At 52.6% G+C, this 19,026-nt stretch overlaps 1 protein-coding gene across 9 annotated transcripts in view; it reads left to right on the top strand.

Annotated features, from left to right (window-relative positions):
• SCARB1 (scavenger receptor class B member 1) overlaps nucleotides 1-19,026 on the top strand; it is a 131,862-nt gene that overhangs the window by 43,001 nt on the left and 69,835 nt on the right. Inside the window, exon 1 of one of the 9 annotated variants that reach the window (XM_019037944.4) lies at nucleotides 1,200-1,575. The exons of 5 other annotated variants lie outside the window; for them this stretch is intronic. In XM_019037944.4, the coding sequence (XP_018893489.2) occupies nucleotides 1,450-1,575 (126 nt within the window). In that variant the 5' untranslated portion in view covers nucleotides 1,200-1,449. Of the gene's footprint in view, nucleotides 1-1,199; nucleotides 1,576-2,685; nucleotides 2,790-19,026 lie in introns of those variants that run through there. 3 more of the 9 variants (XM_004054132.5, XM_055358382.2, XM_063694469.1) reach the window with 3 other exon arrangements.

The raw sequence follows: 19,026 nt of genomic DNA, 5'->3' as shown, positions 1-19,026 counted from the left end.
CTAAGCTTCCCTGTGCATCAGTTTTCATTTCTTTCTTTCTTTTTCTTTTTCTTTTCTTTTTTTTTTTTTTGGGATGGAGTTTCGCTCTTGTTGCCCAGGCTGGAGTGCAATGGCGCTATCTTGGCTCGCCACAACCTCCGCCTCCCGGGTTCAAGCGATTCTCCTGCCTCAGCCTCCTGAGTAGCTGAGATTACAGGCATGCGCCACTACGCCTGGCTAATTTTGTATTGTTAGTAGAGACGGGGTTTCGCTATGTTGGTCAGGCTGGTCTCCAACTCCCGACCTCAGGTGATCCATGAAGTCCACCCGCCTTGGCCTCCCAAAGTGCTGGGATTACAGGCATGAGCCACCTCCCAGTTTTCTTACTGTAAAATGGAGCCATTGTGTGCAAAGCACTCAGGACAGGGGCCAGCACCTAGAAGGCTCCTCAGTCATTCATTCTAGAATATTTACTGTGAGCAGGCATTCCCTGCCAGGCCACGTTCTAGAGCTCAGGACGCGTGGGGGGGCCTCCGCCTCACGGGCTGGCATCCCAGTTGGAGCACATGGTCAGAATGCAAGGACGCAAATGAACGTGAACCTGCCAGGCGGTGCTCAGTCATAGGGTGATGGTGGCACCAGCGTTACGAAGGATAGGGCCAGGCGGATACCTGGGAGAACAGAATTGCCTGTGCAGGGTGTATGGAGGCCCTGGGGCTGGAGCCTGCGGGGCTTCTTCCAGGGACAGTGAGGCTGGAGATGGACTGCGGAGATGAGGGTCTAGAAGGTGGTGGCGGGGCATGTGGACCGTTGTAAGGGCTCTGGGGTTCCTAGGTGGGCTGGCGAAGTCCTACTCACAGTGACCAACCATGATGATGGTCCCGATAGAGGAGGAGAGGGAGGAGCAGGGAAAAGGAAGGGTGAGGGGCTCAGAGGGGAGAGCTGGGAAGAGGGGAGACATAGGTGGGGGAAGGGGTAGGAGAAAGGGGAAGGGAGCAAGAGGGTGAGGGGCACCAGACCCCATAGACGTTTTGCTCAGCGGCCACGAGGCCTCCTCAGCTCCCGCCCCAAAACGGAAGCGAGGCCGTGGGGGCAGCGGCAGCATGGCGGGGCTTGTCTTGGAGGCCATGGCCCCGCCCCCTGCCCGTCCGATCAGCGCCCCGCCCCGTCCCCGCCCCGGGCCCGCCCCGTCCCCGCCCCGTCCCCGCCCCGGGCCCGCTCAGGCCCCGCCCCTGCCGCCGGAATCCTGAAGCCCAAGGCTGCCCGGGGGCGGTCCGGCGGCGCCGGCGATGGGGCATAAAACCACTGGCCACCTGCCGGGCTGCTCCTGCGTGCGCTGCCGTCCCGGATCCACCGTGCCTCTGCGGCCTGCGTGCCCGGAGTCCCCGCCTGTGTCGTCTCTGTCGCCGTCCCCGTCTCCTGCCAGGCGCGGAGCCCTGCGAGCCGCGGGTGGGCCCCAGGCGCGCAGACATGGGCTGCTCCGCCAAAGCGCGCTGGGCTGCCGGGGCGCTGGGCGTCGCGGGGCTACTGTGCGCTGTGCTGGGCGCTGTCATGATCATGATGGTGCCGTCGCTCATCAAGCAGCAGGTCCTTAAGGTGGGTGAGGGAGACCCCAGGGGGTCCGCGCACGGACCCGGACTGTTGAGCGCTGGGCGCCGGGAGGACCCGCGCGTTGCGGTGGGTAGGCGACCGCAGCGGAATCGGCGCCCGGGCCTGGCGCCGCAGAGCACGAGGGAGGCCAGGCGCTTCGGGAGGGGCTGCTGCCCGCCTCCCCACCACCCTTACCGCCCCAGACTGAGGCTAGGGGGGAACCCAGGGGCTTTGCTGGAGGCGCAGGCCAGGGTTGGGGAGGCCTGGACGGGAGACCACCCGGGCGCCTGACCCGCCCTAAAGGGTCTGGGCGCCCACGACGGATCAGGAGTGTGGACAGGTTGCTTCCGTGGTGCCGCCCGAAGGAGCCCAGGAGTGTGTGAACGTCTGCTTTCACAGCAGCCGGTAGCAGGGTCCGGTAAAATTAGAGCTGCACTTTGCTTGTATCCTGTGAGCCCAGGAGGACAGGAACCTTCTGTGAGGCCCACGTGGGTGCCCAGCTCACATGGTAGGTGCTCAGCTGAGCATCCTCCACTGCCCAGAATCTCCCCATAGGAACCCTTTCCCGGAGGCAGAATGCGCGACTCTGTTCTCCCTGCTCACTGCCTCCATGATTCAGTCTGGAAGCTATAAGCCGCTTTTCTCCCCAGACTCATGCAGAGGCAGGCACAAGCCCAAGGTCCTCTGAGTGCACGCAGCCTTAGGTCTTTCCTCTGATCCTAACCTTGCATACCATTGCCCTTTCAACCAGGGAGACAGATTAGGCGGTCAGCTGGTCTGCAGACGGACAGACTCTGCCCTGGGTGCCTGGGTGGCCTGTTTGAATGAGCCTGGAGTTAGGGAAGGGCTGGGAGATTGCAGAGTATCACATTTGAACTAAAAGCCATTTAGAGTTTTGAAGCCCTGGAACCCACACATGCAGTGGTGGGGAGGGGAAACTGGGGCTCACTCTTATCAAAGTTCTAGCCAGATGCAGAGCTGGGGTGAAGATGTGGACATTGTCACTCTAATGGACGTCTTTTCCCCTTGGCCTGCCTCTTTGGACTGGGTTTCTTAAGAATGGTTCCTTGTCCACATTTCATGTCTGTTCCCTCATTCACAGAGCGAATGAATGAGTGAATGAATGAAGGATCTGCTTAGATCTGGCTGCCACACTTCTTGGGACCCAGCTAGCTGGCCTTAAAGATGGAGCAACATGTGGTCTCTCTCAAGGTCTCTGGGTGAGCAGTTGTCTAGGGCATCTTAGCCGCGTTATGTCTATTTTTGATTTTTCAAATCTTGTCCCGCCAAAGCCTGTAATCTGACTGCAAAGAGGTCCCGGTGGATGGTGACACTGTCTCTGGGGATGGCAGGAAAATCAGCAGAATGGCCTCTTCTCCCCCATGACAGCTCAGAGGCTTTCTCTGTTACACTGCGGGAGCTTTATTTTTCTGTGGCCTACTCATACTGAAACGTGTGTGTCAGTGACAGACAGCCTTGTGGCTGCTGCAGTGCCAGGACCCCACTGTGTGTATGCAGGGTCCCTAGAGGAGCTGTCACTCAGGCAGTTCAAGCATGTGACCCTGTGCTGTGAGTGAGTACCTGGTCTCTTGCTATGGGAGTGTGGGGACTTATGCCAGGTAAAGAGTCTTGCCAACTCAGTTATTCGGGGGCTTATTTCAAGGTGTTTTCTTTCTCAGGATGTCATCAGGTTACGTATGTCAGTAGGGGGTGTGTGTGTGTGTGTGTGCACCACACGTGCATGCACCACCAAATTTCCCCACTCCTCTCCTGGGCTTCTAAAGAGGAAAACCACATTGTCCTCAATTGTCCTGGAGCTAGGAGCATCTGGCTTAAAGTTGAACAGGAGCCTCCCAGCATCCTTCTGTGGATATCCCAAAGGCGATTGGTTTGGGGCCGAGTGGTGTGAAGGCAGGAAGACACGCCCAGCCCAAGATGGCCACTTCTGGAACTGCCCAGGCTGGAGCAGTGGCCAAGTGCCTTAGCATGGAAGAAGAGAGCCTGTGTTCAGGGGACCAGGCGGGTGAGACACGCGCATAAGCAGGGACTGCCCGCTGGTGTTTTCTTTGGCTACATGAGTCTGTGTGCAACTTGAATGGGAGGCCTTGTGCTTTTATTATTATTTTTTTTTAGTATGCTTTTTGGTTAACAACAGAAGTCCCTACAGTTGGCCCTCTGTGTCTGCAGGTTCTGCATCTGTGGATTCAGTCAACTGCAGATGAAAAGTTTTTAGAAAAAATCCCCCCAAAATAACAATACAACTAAAAAAAGACATAAAAACAATACTGTATAACAACTATTGACATAGCATTTACATCGTATTAGGTATTATAAGTAACCTAGAGATGATTTAAAGAATACGGGAGGATGCGCGAAGGTGATATGCAAATACCACAGCATTTTATGCAAATACCACAGCATTTTATGCAAATACCACAGCATTTTATGTCGGGGACTTGAGCATCTGCAGATCTTGGTATCTATGGGGGTCCTGAAACCAATTCCCCTCTGACATTGAGGGACGACTTTATATAAAATATATGAATACTTGCTCGTAAAAAAAAGTTCAAATGGAGGAAAAGAGAGAAAGTTTCCCCCATTTTATTCCCCTCCTGAGCTATTATCACCATCATTGGTGTGGATCTTTCTAGACCCTTTTCTGTGTACCAGGAGCCTGTATGTATACATATTAATATATATTTTACATAACTTGAACTAAGTGTAAGTGAACTTGAACCATATAATTATCTTGCAATTTGTTTTTCAATTCAAAGATACCATCTGAAAAATTTTCCATGTCTCAGCAACAAATCTACCCCGCGTTTTCCTTCATCACTGCTGGTATTCCTTTGAATGGTTATAGACTTGTTTACCTGTTTCTCCATTGACTGATCATTTTCTCTGTCACAAATGACAGCGATATCCCGACACATCCCTCTTCGTGTGGTTCATGAACATTTCCATAGGGTGGATTTCTAGAAGTGGGGCCTTGGGAGCAGGTGTGCTCAGTTTGAGTTTTGATGATTACGGCCAAATTGCCCTTCTGCACAGCTCTGTTGCTACATCCACCCACAAGGTATGGGACTGTGCTACTTCCCCTATCTCTGCCATCACTGGTAATTACTGATTTATCATTACCATTTTTTGGTAGCCAAGTTCCCGTGTGTCTCTGGTCCTCCAAGGAAGGCCCAGCTGGTGGACATGGGGGAGAGGCCCCTCACTGCAGCTGGGCTGCAAAAAAGGGATGCTCATCTTCCGAGGCTGCCGTCTTCAATGATGAGTTGGGGTGAAGATGTGGATATTGTCACACTAGTTGACATCTTTTTCCCCTTGGCCTGCTTCTTTAGACTGAATTTCTTAAGAATGGCTTCTTGTCCACATTTCATGTCTATGTCCTCTTCACAGAACTTGGATGTGTGCCCCCAGGGATCTGAACCATGTCTTCATTATTCACCGGATCACCTGAGGTCAGGAGTTTGACACCAGCCTGGCCAACATGGCTAAACCCTGTCTCTACTAAAAAATACAAAAACTAGCTGGACATGGTGGTGCGTGCCTGTAATCCCAGCTACTCGGGACGCTGAAGCAGGAGAATAGCTTGAACCTGGGAGGCTGAGGTTGCAGTGAACTGAGATCACACCACTGCCCTCCAGCCTGTGTAATAGAGTGAGACTCCATCTCAAAAAAAAAAAGAAAAGAAGGAACTTAGAAATATGTCTCAGCATGGGTAGGCCATAAAAACACATTACTAATTGAAAAAAGCTCTGGTGCTATTTATGTTTAAAAAAAACCCACCAAACAATATTCTATATTTTCTTTCCATTTTTATTTTTATTTTCGTAGAGACAAGGTCTCACTATGTTACCCAGGCTGGTCTCGAACTCCTGGCCTTAAGTGATCCTTCTGCCTTGGCCTTCCAAAACACTGGGATGATAAGTGTGAACCACCGCGCCCTGCCATTATTTTCAATGGCTTAATATTAGAATATGTTAAAGTTTGGGAAAAGGTGAGACTAACAGAAGTGGCTACTCTAATGAGAGAAGGCAGGACACTGGGGGCGTGGTCAAAGGAAACCTAATACTTTATCTGTAATGCTATTTTTTTTTTTTTTTGAGATGGAGTCTCGCTCTGTCGCCCAGGCTGGAGTGCAGTGGCATGATCTGGGCTCACTGCAGCCTCTGCCTCCTGGGTTCACACCATTCTCCTGCCTCAGCCTCCTGAGGAGCTGGGACTGCAGGTGCCTGACACCACACCCAGCTAATTTTTTTTTTGTATTTTTAGTAGAGATGGGGTTTCACCGTGTTAGCCGGGATGGTCTTGATCTCCTGACCTTGTGATCTTCCCCTCTCGGCCTCCCAAAGTGCTTGAATTACAGGCGTGAGCCACCATGCCCAGCCATTATTTTTGTTTTAACAAAGAAAATGTATCCACATGCTACGTGTTTGATTAAAAATTACAAGGCCAAGCATGGTGGCTCAAACTTGCGATCCCAGCATTGTATGGGGCTGAGGTGGGAGGGTCACTTGAAGCCCTGAGTTTAAGACTAGCCTAGGCAACATAGTGAGACCCCCATCTCTACAAAACAAAACAACAACAACAAAAAAAAACTAAGCTGGCGCATGGTGGCATGCACCTGTAGTCCTAGCTACTTGAGAGGCTGAGGTGGGGGGATATCTTGAGCCCAGGAGCTCGAGGCTGCAGTGAGCTGTGTTTGTGCCACTGTACTCCAACCTGGGCAACAAAGTGAAATCCCATCTCTTTTTTTTTTTTTTTTTTGAGACGGAGTCTGGCTCTGTCACCCAGGCTGGAGTGCAGTGGTGCGATCTCGGCTCACTGCAAGCTCCACCTTCCGGGTTCGCGCCATTCTCCTGCCTCAGCCTCCTGAGTAGCTGGGACTACAGGCGCCCGCCACCACACCCACCTAATTCTTTGTATTTTTAGTGGAGACGGGGTTTCACTGCTTTAGCCAGGATGGTCTCGATCTCCTGACCTCGTGATCCGCCCGTCTCGGCCTCCCAAAGTGCTGGGATTACAGGCGTGAGCCACCGCGCCCGGCCAAAATCCCATCTCTTAAAAAAAAAATTACAAATGAACAGATACATAGCTTTCCTCAAAGACTGGCCAGATGAATGCGCCACACAGACCGAGGAGGCACACTGCAAAGGGGCCCTGTGGTCGAGGTTGCTTGGAGAGGCTTTGGGGAAGCGCAACTCATTTCTTTTCCCTTCTGCCAGTGGGTAGGATTGGAGAGAGGTGTTTGGACAGGCACACCAAGGGCCGCGATTGTGAACTTCGTGGCATCCATTCATGGGCAGCTTACTGTGCACCAGGCAGGGTTCAAAGCACCTTTGTGAAAATTGTCTCGTTTAGTCCCTGCAGAGGGCCGTGACGTATGACTTATTGTCTTCAGTGTCCGTTAAGGAGACAAGCTGAAGAGAGTAATTTGCCCCAAGTGACCTCGCTAGTGTATGTGTGTGCGTGCATGCGTGCACGTGTGTGTGTGTGCGTGAAGGTGTCTGTCTGTCCCAGAGGCAGATGCCATGAGAATGGGGACTCTTGCTCCCATTCCCTGGATCTGAGCCTGGCATGCAGCTGTGCTCAGGTATGTGGGTGAGTAACGAAGGCCTGGTTCAGGTCCTGGGGGGCACACATCCAAGTTCCCGTATGTCTCTGGTCCTCCAAGGAAGGCCCAGCTGGTGGACGTGGGGAGAGGCCCCTCACTACTGCTGGGCTGCAGGGAAGGGGTCATCTTCAAGACCACTGTCTTCAATGATAGGCCTCATGGCCTTCTTCCATGTCCAGGAGAGAACCTGGGTCCCCTCTGCTGTCTTTAAGTTGGTTTTCTAGATGGACTCAACCTCGGTTGCCTTGTCCTGCTGCTGGGCTTCCCCCACCTATGATCCCTGTCTCAATAAACGGCACCTCCATTTGTTTCCCCAGGGGTAGAGGCAAAAACCTTCGGTCATCTTTGCCTGCATGCTTTTTTACTGATACCCCTGTATCTGCTGAGGCAGGGGCTTTCCCATCACTGTCACTGCAGCGTCCCCGAGGGCCATAGCAGCGCCTGAGCTCCTTGCCACCCCTTCAACACCAGTCAGGTTACAGAATGAATGAGGCGGGCACGACCCCCAGCCCTGGCCTCAGGCTCTTTAGCTCACCCCTGCCTCCCTCAGCCAGAGCCACACAGTGAGCCTTGGGGAGCCCAGGCACCACGGCCAGCCAGGGATGTCACCGGCTATCCCTGAGTTTGTGCCTTTTGGGAAATCTTTGTCAATCAGTTAAAAGATGGGGGTTGATGGGAGATAACAATCAATGGGCACTCGTTGTGGCCGGATACTGTTCCAAGTGTTTATGTGCATTATTCATTTTAGTATCTAAAATAGGTACTATTGTGTCTTGTTTTATTGAGGGAAATGGATGCACAGAGGCGGAAAGTAACTTGCCCCATGTCACATAGCTCCAAGCGGTTGAATCAGGATTTCAAGTCTGGGGGCCGACTCCACAGCTGGTCCCGGTGGCCTCTGCGCACTACGTCCTCCCGGTTCTCCGTGTGTCTGAGCAGGTCGACTGCATGCTTAAGGCGGGCGGCGGGGGGTGCCCTTCTTATATTCTCTTCCTGGGCTGCCCCTTCCTTTTCTGTGCATCACCAGGGAACAGCAGGGTCCCTTCGAGGCTTTGCCCTAATCATCACCCCGCCAAACTTTGCTGGTGCAGAGTGCACCCTGGCCTCTCCCTTCCGGGGGTAGTCTGAGACCAGGGACATGTTCTTCAATCAAAGGCACCAAGTGAGGCTCCCGGGGAGGCCACCTGTTCCTAGCCCAGGGCTCCCAGTGACCCCGGGGGCTGGACTCCCACCCATCCTGCAGGGGCTGCCCGCTCTGCGCCTTTATCAGCCCCACGCTGCGCCTTTATCAGCCCCCCTGCGGAACCTGGGAGGGAGGCCCAGTGTCTCCACCTACCGGGCGTTTCCTGTAGGACCCCCTTGTTTGGACATGTGGGGCAAAGCCCTAGAACTGATCACTGGTCACAGGTGGGGAGGGGGCTCCTCGAGGACAGCTTGGATCACAGGTGTGTGCCAATTCTGTTTTGTTTTTCTTCCTCTTTCCTGCCATTGAACTTCCTACTCCTTCTGGCATGTGAGAGACAGCTTCAACTTACTCCCTGGCGACGGCTGAAAAACATGGGCTATTTTTAGTTTGCCTGAGTCTAGTTTATTTGCTCCTGGTAGATTTGCCTCTCCCTGTCTTCGTGAGTGTGTGTGTGTTTGCACACACGTGTGTTGGTGTGTGTACACACGTGCTGATGGTGAAAACAGTGACACACACACCTGGGTAGGCATGCACACACCTGCCTTGATGTGTGACGACATGATGAGGTGTATGCAGACACCTGTGTTGATGTGTGCCCACATATGTTGACACAGGCACACATGGTGTGTCTGTACATGCAAATGGACACACATGAACACACGTGTTTATGCATGTCATTGTGTGTTGATGTGTCTGCACATACATGTTGATGTGTCCCGCTGTGGTTGGCCTTTCTGGGGCCAGGCCCAGCACCTGGGGTTTCCAGGAAACATTCCCTGTCCCTTCCCGGAATGGCCGGTACTTGCTGTGCCTCCACCGGGAGATGCACCCTGATTAACTAGAACGTGGCGAAGCTCAGCCACCTGGAATCGCCTTACCCTGGCCTTTGGTTTCTAGCAAATGCGATGGAAGTGAGTCCCCATGGAGGGCTTGCTCCATGAAGGTGTTTTTCCTGGTTGAGTCTTGGTCCCAGTGGCGATTTGCTGCAGGCTTGTTGGCACTGTCATTCGTGGGTCCTGCATGGAGGTTCCTTAGTGTCCAGAGGGTGATTCCATGTCTGTGGTCAGCAAAAGAGAGACCCCTGGGGCCATAAGCCCCACCCCCCAAGGCTGAGCCCAGAGAGTTTGTGGTTTAAATCTTGGGCCTGGAGGATTCTGTGGAGGAGAGTTCGGTCTAGGCCTTCTGCTCCAGGAGGCGCTGGCAGCTCCGACACCACAGACACATTAATTGTGCGGAGAATTCAACGCTAGGGCTCGGTCAAAAATCAAAAACGCAAAACCAAAAGAGAATCCCTTTTATTTACCTCGTCTCCCTCCCCCTGTTTGGACATGACCTTGGGCTCTGCTGGCCCACAAGTGGCCAGGCTGGAGCTGTCTTGCAAAGAGAAACAAAAATAACACAAAAAGCTGCGTTCTTGACTTTGAAGCCTTAAAGGGCCCAGGGGCTGGCTCCCTGTGGGTGTCGGGGGCGAGTTTCCTCCCAAAGCCTATGTGAGATATGGAGACACTCTGCCTGCTCAGAAGCTCCCGAGGTCCCGGGTTCCAGGAAGCCTCGTGGCCCAAGGCCTGGCCGTCTTAATTTTCTTGTTTTCTTTCCCTCCACTCCACTGTTTCTTCCTGTTCACTGATTGCCTGTGCTGGGGATGGGGAAGGAATGGGAGGGGACTGACCTTGTTCACTTCCTGGCATTTTGGGTGAAGTTCCTTACACCTTCTCTGGAAGCTTCTAGAAGGACCCTTGAGGCTCTTTAAACCTCCATTCTCTGGGTTTTCCTCCCACCTTCCTGGCTGCTCTGTCTTCTTGCCTGCTGATGCCTCCTCATCTCCCTGGCCTCCCGCCTCCTGCTGGTGGAGCTCCAGGCATCCTTTCTGTGTGTCCTCATCCCTCATCCCTGGGGTGGGCTCCTCCAGCCTCGCGCCTGAATGGCATCTCTGTCCTGACCACTCCCAAATTGGTAACCCTGGGCCCAGACCTTTCCCCTGAACCCCACCCCCGAGTGTCCAACAGCAGAGTCCATATCTCAACTCGGGGTCAAAGGCAGCTCACGCTCGCCCCGGCTGGCTCCTCATCAGCCTCGGCCACACCTGTGGCTCCCACCAGCTTCCCACTCCATCGTAGCCCCCCCATCTTCCAGTTGCCCGGGCCAACATCTTGCACTCAGCCTTGACTCTGTTCTCTCCACTTCCCGCAGAGAACCCGTCAGAAAGTTTTATGGCTTCATCATCTAAATATACCCAGATTCCAACTACTTCTCACCACGCCCGAGGCGCCATCACCTCTGGTCCAAGGCGCCATCACCTCTCCCCCGGATTCCTGCATCCGCCTCCTCACTGGCCTCCCTGTGCTCACCCTTGTTCCCCAGTGGGGTTTCTCAATAAGCAGCCACGGGAGCCCATCAAGATTGCACTTAGCACCTCCTCCCCTCAAAGCCCTGACATGGCCAGACCCATCCCCTAGGAGTCACAGCCAGGTCCTAACCTGGCCCAGGGCCTGTGCCATCCACCCCTGCCACTTTTCTGGCGACGTCCCCATTCCCTTTTCCCTTGCACAATGGCCTCCTTGCCATTCCTCAGCCCCATGGGCCCAATCGCCTTAGCTCTCCTGACACAAGCCCTCTGATCTCCCATAGGTCTCTGTTCAGCTCTCACTTGCTCACGGAGACCCTCCCCGATTCCGTTTGTGCATCATGCAGGTTCCCCCTTGTCCCCCTGTGCTCCCAGCCCTCCTTACCCGCTCTGCTTAGCCCTGTCAGCCACTGTAGAAACCCTGGAACTTCCCCGTGTATCATGTTGATTGTTTATTGTCTATTTCTCCCCATGAGAATGTCGCACTGTGAGGGCAGGGACCTGTGTGTTATTTGTTGCCGTGACCCAAGCCCCTGGAACAATGCCTAGCACATAATCGCAGGTTCTCAAATATTTATTGAAAGGATGTTTAAAAGACAAGGGTTGTTTCACAGGATGGTTCGTGACCAGTGGCAGGTTGTGGTCCTGTGCAGGGCAATGGGGCCTACTCCTCCATCTGCCGTGGCCGTCACCCCAGACCGAGCGCCACCGTTGTTTCCCAGTGGGTGCTGGAGTGTCATCATGGGGCTGTTTGCTCTGCTGATTTATACCACACTGTTGTCACTTCTCCCCATCAAAGCCAGGATGCTCTTTAAAACATGCAAATTGGGCCGGGCACAGTGGCTCATGCCTGTAATCCCAGCACTTTGGGAGGCCGAAGTGGGTGGGTCACCTGAGGTCAGGAGTTCAAGACCAGCCTGGCCAACATGGTGAAACCTCGTCTCTACTAAAAATACAAAAATTAGCCAGGCGTGGTGGCATGTGCCTGTAATTCCAGCTACTCGGGAGGTTGAGGCAGGAGAATTGTTTGAACCCGGGAGGTGGAGGTTGCAGTGAGCCGAGATTGCACCATTGCACTCCAGCCTGGGTGACAGAGCGAGACTCCATCTCCCAAAAAAAAAAAAAAAAACTATGCAAATTGGATCATTTCAAGAAGCTGAATAAAATCTTCCTGCATTTGGTATCAAAGCTGTGAGCCTCATTTTCATGGGCCCCGCCCATCTCAACTCAGCATTCTCACCCCACTGCAACCTCACAGGCCTTCCTTTTCCTCCAACATGTCACATGCTGTCCTGCCTCAGGGCCTTTGGAAGTGCTTTTCTTTCTGCCTGGACCGTCTTTTTGTCTCCCTGGCTCTTATGCTTGGTTCCTCTTTTATGTTTAAATGTAATCTTTTGAAGCTTAAATGTAACCTTTTGAAGAAGACACCCCGTGATTGCCCACCCCACCCAATGGACAGTTGCCCCCCACGTCCACTGTCTGTGCCATCTGTGTGGTTTTTCAGCTGGAGGGCAATGGCCCCATCTCGGCTCACTGCAACCTCCTCCTCCCCGGTTCAAACGACTCTCTAGCCTTGCCTCTTGAGTAGCTGGGATTACAGGCATGCACCACTATGCCCAGCTAATTTGGTATTTTTAGTAGAGATGGGGTCTCACCATGTTAGCCAGGCTGGTCTCGAACTCCTGACCTCAGGTGATCCACCTGTCTCAGCTTCCCAAAGTGCTTGGATTACAGGCATGAGCCACCGCGCCTGGCTTGCGCCATCTGTGTTATAACCACACCATGCTATTCCTTTCTGAGCCCTTAATAGTCTCTGAAATTATCTCGTCCACTTGTGTGAGTTCCATGAGGACAGAGACTTTATCTGTCTCGTTCGTGGCTGCATTCCATAGTTGGAGACCCTTGTCCAGGGCAGAGAACCGCCTAGCGTAGGACCTTGGGCTAAGGCAGAGAGGCCCCAGTGGGGGTCCTCCACAGCGTGGACTTTGGAACCAGACTCCCTGAGTTCAGCAGTGGCTCTTGCACTTCCTGTCTCTGTGGCTGTGGTGAGTTGCATAACCCTGCCGGGGGTGTTTCTGCGGGCCTCCCTCCTCAGGCTGTAGCGAGGGGTAAGGGAGGTCATACGCCCTGGGGAGTACCCCAAAGCCTGGGTCCCTGGGATGCATGCACAGATTGTAGGCCTGAGTCTTAACACACTCCATCTGGATTTCTATGACTTCTGCCTGGTTCCAGTGCTGGGCTGTTTGCCTGTCTTAGCTTTGGTGGCTTCTGATTGACCCCTTTCCTGCCCCAGCATGAAGGTGGAGTAGCCAGAAGGAAGGGATACGGGTATATAAAGATGTCATCGGTGCTGTCTGTGGATGATGGGTAAAGAGACAGCACCTGTCATGGTGGAGGGGCCACAGGAAGCATGGAGGCTGTTTCTGGGGCCACCTCCTGCCTCCAGGAGGAAGCAGGGATCCTCCTATTGGCATCTTGGTCCCATCAGGTGTCTTGGATGGGGCTGGGGCTGGGAGTGTTTCTCTCCCTGAGCATTTAAGCCAAGGTTCGTTATTTAGAATGGAACCATTTATAGGCCGGGCGCCATTATTACATTATTCCTAAAGTGCTGGGATTACAGGTGTCATGCCTGTAATCCCAGCACTTTAGGAGGCTGAGGTGGGTGGATCACTTGAAGTCAGGAGTTCGAGACCAGCCTGGCCAACATGGTGAAACCCCATCTCTACTAAAAACACAAAAATTAGCTGGGCATGGTGGCACACACCTGTAGTCCCAGCTACTTGGGAGGCTGAGGCGGAGGACTGCTTGAACTCGGGAGGTGGAGGTTGCAGTGAGCTGAGATCGCGCCACTGCACTTCAGCCGGGGTGACAGTGAGACTCCGTCTCAAAAAAAAAAAAAAAAAAAGAATGGAATCCTTTATGTTTCACTTTGTTCGCATTAGCAGGACTGTGCGAGGCTGAGTCAGGAGACCGAGGTCCATTCTGCTTGTGATTTTGCTCCGTGCAGGAATGTGGAGGTGTGGCCCATAAGCATGTCATTTATGCAAAATCATCTACATGCATTCAATTAGAAAAAAAAGGAAAACAGCAGTGACCCTCGTAAGTAGACTTGGTTAGTGTCAGTGTAGGGAGTGAGTTTCTTGTGACCCTGCTGCTCTTCCTGGGTCCCGTGACAGGGCATCTGGACAGGCTGAATGTGATTCTAGAATTCGATTCCTATGTTTTTATATGTACGCCCCAGTCTCACTTGCCAGTGGCTTCCTCTGACGCTTAGAAAATAAATGGCATCTGCACCACGTCAGGGAGAAACTGACTGCTTTGGAATTCCCAGAAGCTCTTGGAAGGGAACCTTCCTGAGGGATATTGAAGGAGAATTAAAGAATTTTCTCAGTGGCTGGTACAACTTATGGAGTCAATGCTCATTGGCTGTGATTGGCTGAGCTGGGATCACATGTGCATCCTTGGACCAATTGCTGTGGCTCGAGTCATGGACTGCTGTGATTGGTCAGCCTTGGGTCGCCTGCCCATTTGGAGCCAGGGAGGGAAATAGTTCTTGCCCACAGAGACTCAGGTAGGAGTGGAGTGGTTCCCAAAAGGCAAAAAGGAGGGGCTGTTGTCAGGGGGACGAGACGGCCATAGGCAGCAAAAATGGGGCTAAGCCCCTTTGCCCCCAGGTAGCTTCCCACTTCATCCCCGCATTGCCTTTCACTGTCTCTGGCTGTTACAGTATTAGAGATTATTTTGTTTGGCTGACTATTCTGTTTACCAAGGCCTCTTGAGGAGGTAGTAGCTTACCAGCTGTTTATTATTTACTTATATTTACTTACCTATTTATTTTGAGACGGAGTTTCTCTCTTGTTGCCCAGGCTGGAGTGCAATGGTGTGATCTTGGCTCACCGCAACATTTGCCTCCCAGGTTCAAGCGATTCTCTCACCTCAGCCTCCCAAGTAGCTGGGATTACAGGCTGCGCCACTATGCCCAGCTAATTTTGTATTTTTAGTAGAGACAGGGTTTCTCCATGTTGGCCAGGCTGGTCTCGAACTCCTGACCTCAGGTGATCTGCCCACCTCGACCTCCCAAAGTGCTGGGATTACAGGTGTGAGCCACCAAGCCCGGCCTATTTATTTATTTTTTTGAGACATGGTCTCAGTCTGTCGCCCGGGCTGGAGTGCAGTGGCATGATCTTGGCTCACTGCAACCTCCGCCTCCCAGGTTCAAGTGATTCTCCTGCCTCAGCCTCCTGAGTAGTTGGGATTACAGGTGCCTGCCACCACACCCGGCTAATTTTTGTATTTTTAGTAGAGGCGAGGTTTCACCAGGTTGGCCAGGCTGGTCTGGAACTCCTGACCTCAAATGATCCACCCACCTCGGCCTCCCAAAGTGCTGGGATTATAAGCATATGCCACAGTGCCCACCCTTTATTATTTATTTATTTAGATTTTTTGAGACAGGGTCTCACTCTGTCACCCAAGCTGGAGTGCAGTGGCATTATTATGGCTCACTGCAGCTTCAACCACTCAGGCTCAATCGATCCTCCTACCTTGGCCTCCTGAATAACTGGGACTACAGATGTGCACCACCATGCCCAGCTAATTTTTAGATTTTTTGTAGAGGCAGGGGTCTTGCTATGTTGCCCAGGCTGGTCTTGAACTCCTGGCCTCAAGCAATCCTCCCACCTCGGTCTTCCAAAGTGCTGGGATTACATTCATGAATCACTGTACCTGGCCTAATTGCTTTAACGGGGAAAGTTTCATCAGCTGTCAGATTGTTAGATCTGGACTGACTTGGGTTCCGAAGCTCAGTTCTATCTTTTCTTTTTCCTTTGGAAACCAAATTCTGTAGGTAGCAGAGGTTTACTCAAGGCCACGGAGATAGTTAGCAGCGAGTGCTGGGTGGGGCCAACTGTCCCAGGCTAGCTAGATAGAGGCCAGGAGGGCCCGGGCAGCAAGGGTGGAAGGGGCCTGGGTGGGTGCAGGAGGAAGTCATTAACGAATGTCCTTCAGGCAGAAAGTTCCCAGGGTCCCATTGATACCCCTGCCTGTTCACATCCTGGCGGCAGGACTGGGATGAGGCGTTTTTTAAAAAGTGGGGGAGATGTCAGGGCTGGTGTGCCAACGTTCAGGCTTTGTCCACCCAAGGTGAGAGGCTGCAGGGGTGTGCCGTGGGCAGAGAGAGGATGAGGTAGGGGTGGGAGGGATGAGCTGCCCAGATGCAGCCGCAGAGGAGTTGATCTGGAATCCTAGCCACTGGGTTTACCCTGCAGTGTGTCCCAGTAGCATCCCAGGCTTCTCTCCAGCCTTTGGCAGGGCTTTAGCTTCCAGCAGCTCAGGTGGACCCCAGCATATGGACTTTGAAGGCAGGCAGCCCAGGTTCAAATCCTGGCTTGGCCACTTCCCAGTTGGGTGCCTTCAGGCAAGTGACTTACCCTCTCTGTGCCTTTTTTACTTTTCTGTAAAATGAAGTTAATAAAAGTGTCTCCTACATAGGGCTTTTAAGGTGGCAGAATTGGCACATGTCACACTTCGAATAGCAGCTCGGCAAGTGTCAAGTAAGGGCTGGCTGTTTCCAACATCTTAACCTGATAGACACAGACATAGAGAGGGATCCATCTGTCAGCAGTTTGCTGAAATGGGACCATACTATGCACGCTTTGCTGCACCGTGGGTTTCTCATGCTGTCATCGCTTGTCCATGTCGTCCTCAGTCAGCCGGGCTTTTCTGGTGATGATCACGCTCTGATTCTCTAGATGGCTGGAAACGCTCCACGGTGCAGATGTACCACAGCTCATTCTGCCGTTCTCACGAGGGAGGCATCCAGCTTGTAAAATAAAGCAGCCCAGTGTGTTCTTCCACCACCACATCACCCAAGGTTCTATTTTCAAAAATTTTATTTTGTAAAAATGGCAAGAAAAGTACAAGTTGCTGCATGTGCGTTCTCTCTCTCTCTCTCGTTGCTGAGCCTTTTGGGTGCATCCTAAGGACAAGGACGTCCTTCTCCATGGCCGTGGACCATGGCCCCACTCAAGAAGGCCACGAGGATCCACACCTTTAATCTGACAGTCTGTGTTCAGATTCCCTTATGGTCCCAATAACACTTTTTGTCGTAGTTGTTCATTAAAAAATTTTGAATTGGCCGGGCGTGGTGGCTCACGCTTGTAATCCCAGCACTTTGGGAGGCCGAGGCGGGTGGATCACAAGGTCAAGAGATTGAGACCATCCTGGCCAGCATGGTGAAACCCTGTGTCTACTAAAAGTAAAAAAATTAGCCAGGCATGGTGGCGCACACCTGTAGTCCCAGCTACTCGGGAGGCTGAGGCAGGAGAATCGCTTGAACCCAGGAGGTGGAGGTTGCAGCGAGCCGAGATCGCGCCACTGCACTCCAGCGTGGGTGACAGAGTGAGTCTCCGTCTCAAAAAAAAAATTTTTTTTTGGAATCCAAGATTGCATCCTGTGTCTGGTTGCCTCATGTGTTTTTCCTCTTTAATCCAGACCTGTTCTCCAGCCCTTTTCTCTTTGCTGGGTCTTTCAGGACACTGGCATCTGTAAAGGGGCCAGGCGGGTGCTTTTGGCAGGACGGCCCTTGATTTGGATTTGTCTGATTGCTTTCTCAGGAGTGCACGTGGTCTTCCCACAGACTCCCACACAAAAGCCTCATTGTGTGAATCAGATTGGAGCAGAGTGTTTCTGATGAGCCGGGGTTGGGTGCCTGGATCCTCCTCTAGCTCCCAGCCTGGCAGTCACAGTGCAAGTTTGAACCTCTTGGGTTGAAGAAGCCTGCGATTCCTCCTGGCCCCTTCCTCCACCTGCTTTCTAAAATTCCTGGCTCTCATTCCTTGCCTTTGAGCAGTGATGTGTCCCTCCTTCAGCGGCCCTCGGCCAGCCTCTGCCCACCCTGGTGCCATCACATGGGAAGAAATGGCGGATCTGATCCCTGCCTCATCCCCTGGGCCAGAAAGATTGTGGAAACCCTGGGGTCTCAGGGCTGGTCGAGTGGAAACGGGAGGCTGGATGGAGTGGCAGGTGGGGGCTTTTCCTGTTTTGCCTCTCCCTACCTGGGCCTCCCGGCAGCCACTAGCCCAGATGCCCAGGCCTCAGAGCCTTGTGGAAATTCTTGTGCCAGATCATCTTGGCCCTGTCTGGCCTCCTGGCAGGCAGGTGGAGGTCAAACTGGGCTTACTTGGCCGAGAGCCCATTGCAGCCAGGATCCCTTGGCAGCTCTGGGAACAGCCAAGTCTCCCCTGTCCTTGGGATTTCCTTCTACTGTCTGTTCCCAGGCTCCTGGACTCCATCTGCTGCAACCCCTCGCTTTGCACTTTCCACCCAGAGTCTTGGATTTCTGTTTTTTGTGAAATTTGCTCACTTTGAGGAAAATGTAAGACACATGCAATCAAATATGTAACTAAGATGAACATGCATGCGATCACCCCACATGAAGAAGAGTGAAAGCTCATCTGCCCCGAAGCCCCTGCAGAAGACACTGTGTTTGGTCCCAGCTTGCTTTGCTTTTTATAGTATCACTCCCTCATAGCCATCCCTAAACACCGGGATTAGTTTGGTCCGGTTTTGGACTTAACTTGGATGCAGGCATATTCTCAGTATTTTTGTTTGGTTTGGTCTTGCTGGTGTTACTTCATATCATATTTGTGGGATCCATCCACATTGCTGTGATAAGCTGCACTCTATTTTCACGGCCATGTCAGATCACAGTTCGTGATGCTAATCGGAAGAAGCCGAGTGTCACAGTTCATCTGTCTTTTTTTTTTTTTTTTTTTTTTTTGGGATGGAGTCTTGCTCTGTGGCCAGGCTAGAGTGCAGTGGCGCGATCTCAGCTCACTGCAACTTCTGCCCCCCGGGTTCAAGCAATTCTCCTGCCTCAGCCTCCCAAGTGCACCACCGTGCCCAGCTAATTTTTGTATTTTTAGTAGAGATGGGGTTTCACCATGTTGGCCAGGATGGTCTCGACCTCTTGACCTCATGATCCGCCTGCCTCGGCCTCCCAAAGTGCTGGGATTACAGGCGTGAGCCACCGCGCCCGGCCAGTTCATCTGTTTTAACCCTGATGCCAGTGACTGTGTTCACTTCTGGGTTATGACATACTTGTGTCCCTGCCTGCAAGGGACATGTGCCTGAATCCCTCTAGGGCCCGACAGTCGGAGCAGGGGGGCTGGTCATGGCGTGCGTGTCTTCACCTGCATGGAGAAGGGCCAAGCTGTTGTCCAAAGTGTTGTCCAAAAGGTTGCAACAATCCTATCATTTGTTTTTCATTTAATAATTTATTGAGGTCAAATTCACATAACATATAAT

The sequence above is a fragment of the Gorilla gorilla genome, chromosome 10 (genome assembly GCF_029281585.2).
Source record: "Gorilla gorilla gorilla isolate KB3781 chromosome 10, NHGRI_mGorGor1-v2.1_pri, whole genome shotgun sequence".
NCBI classification, from domain to species: domain Eukaryota; kingdom Metazoa; phylum Chordata; class Mammalia; order Primates; family Hominidae; genus Gorilla; species Gorilla gorilla.
This window is presented reverse-complemented; position numbering and strand designations above follow the sequence as displayed.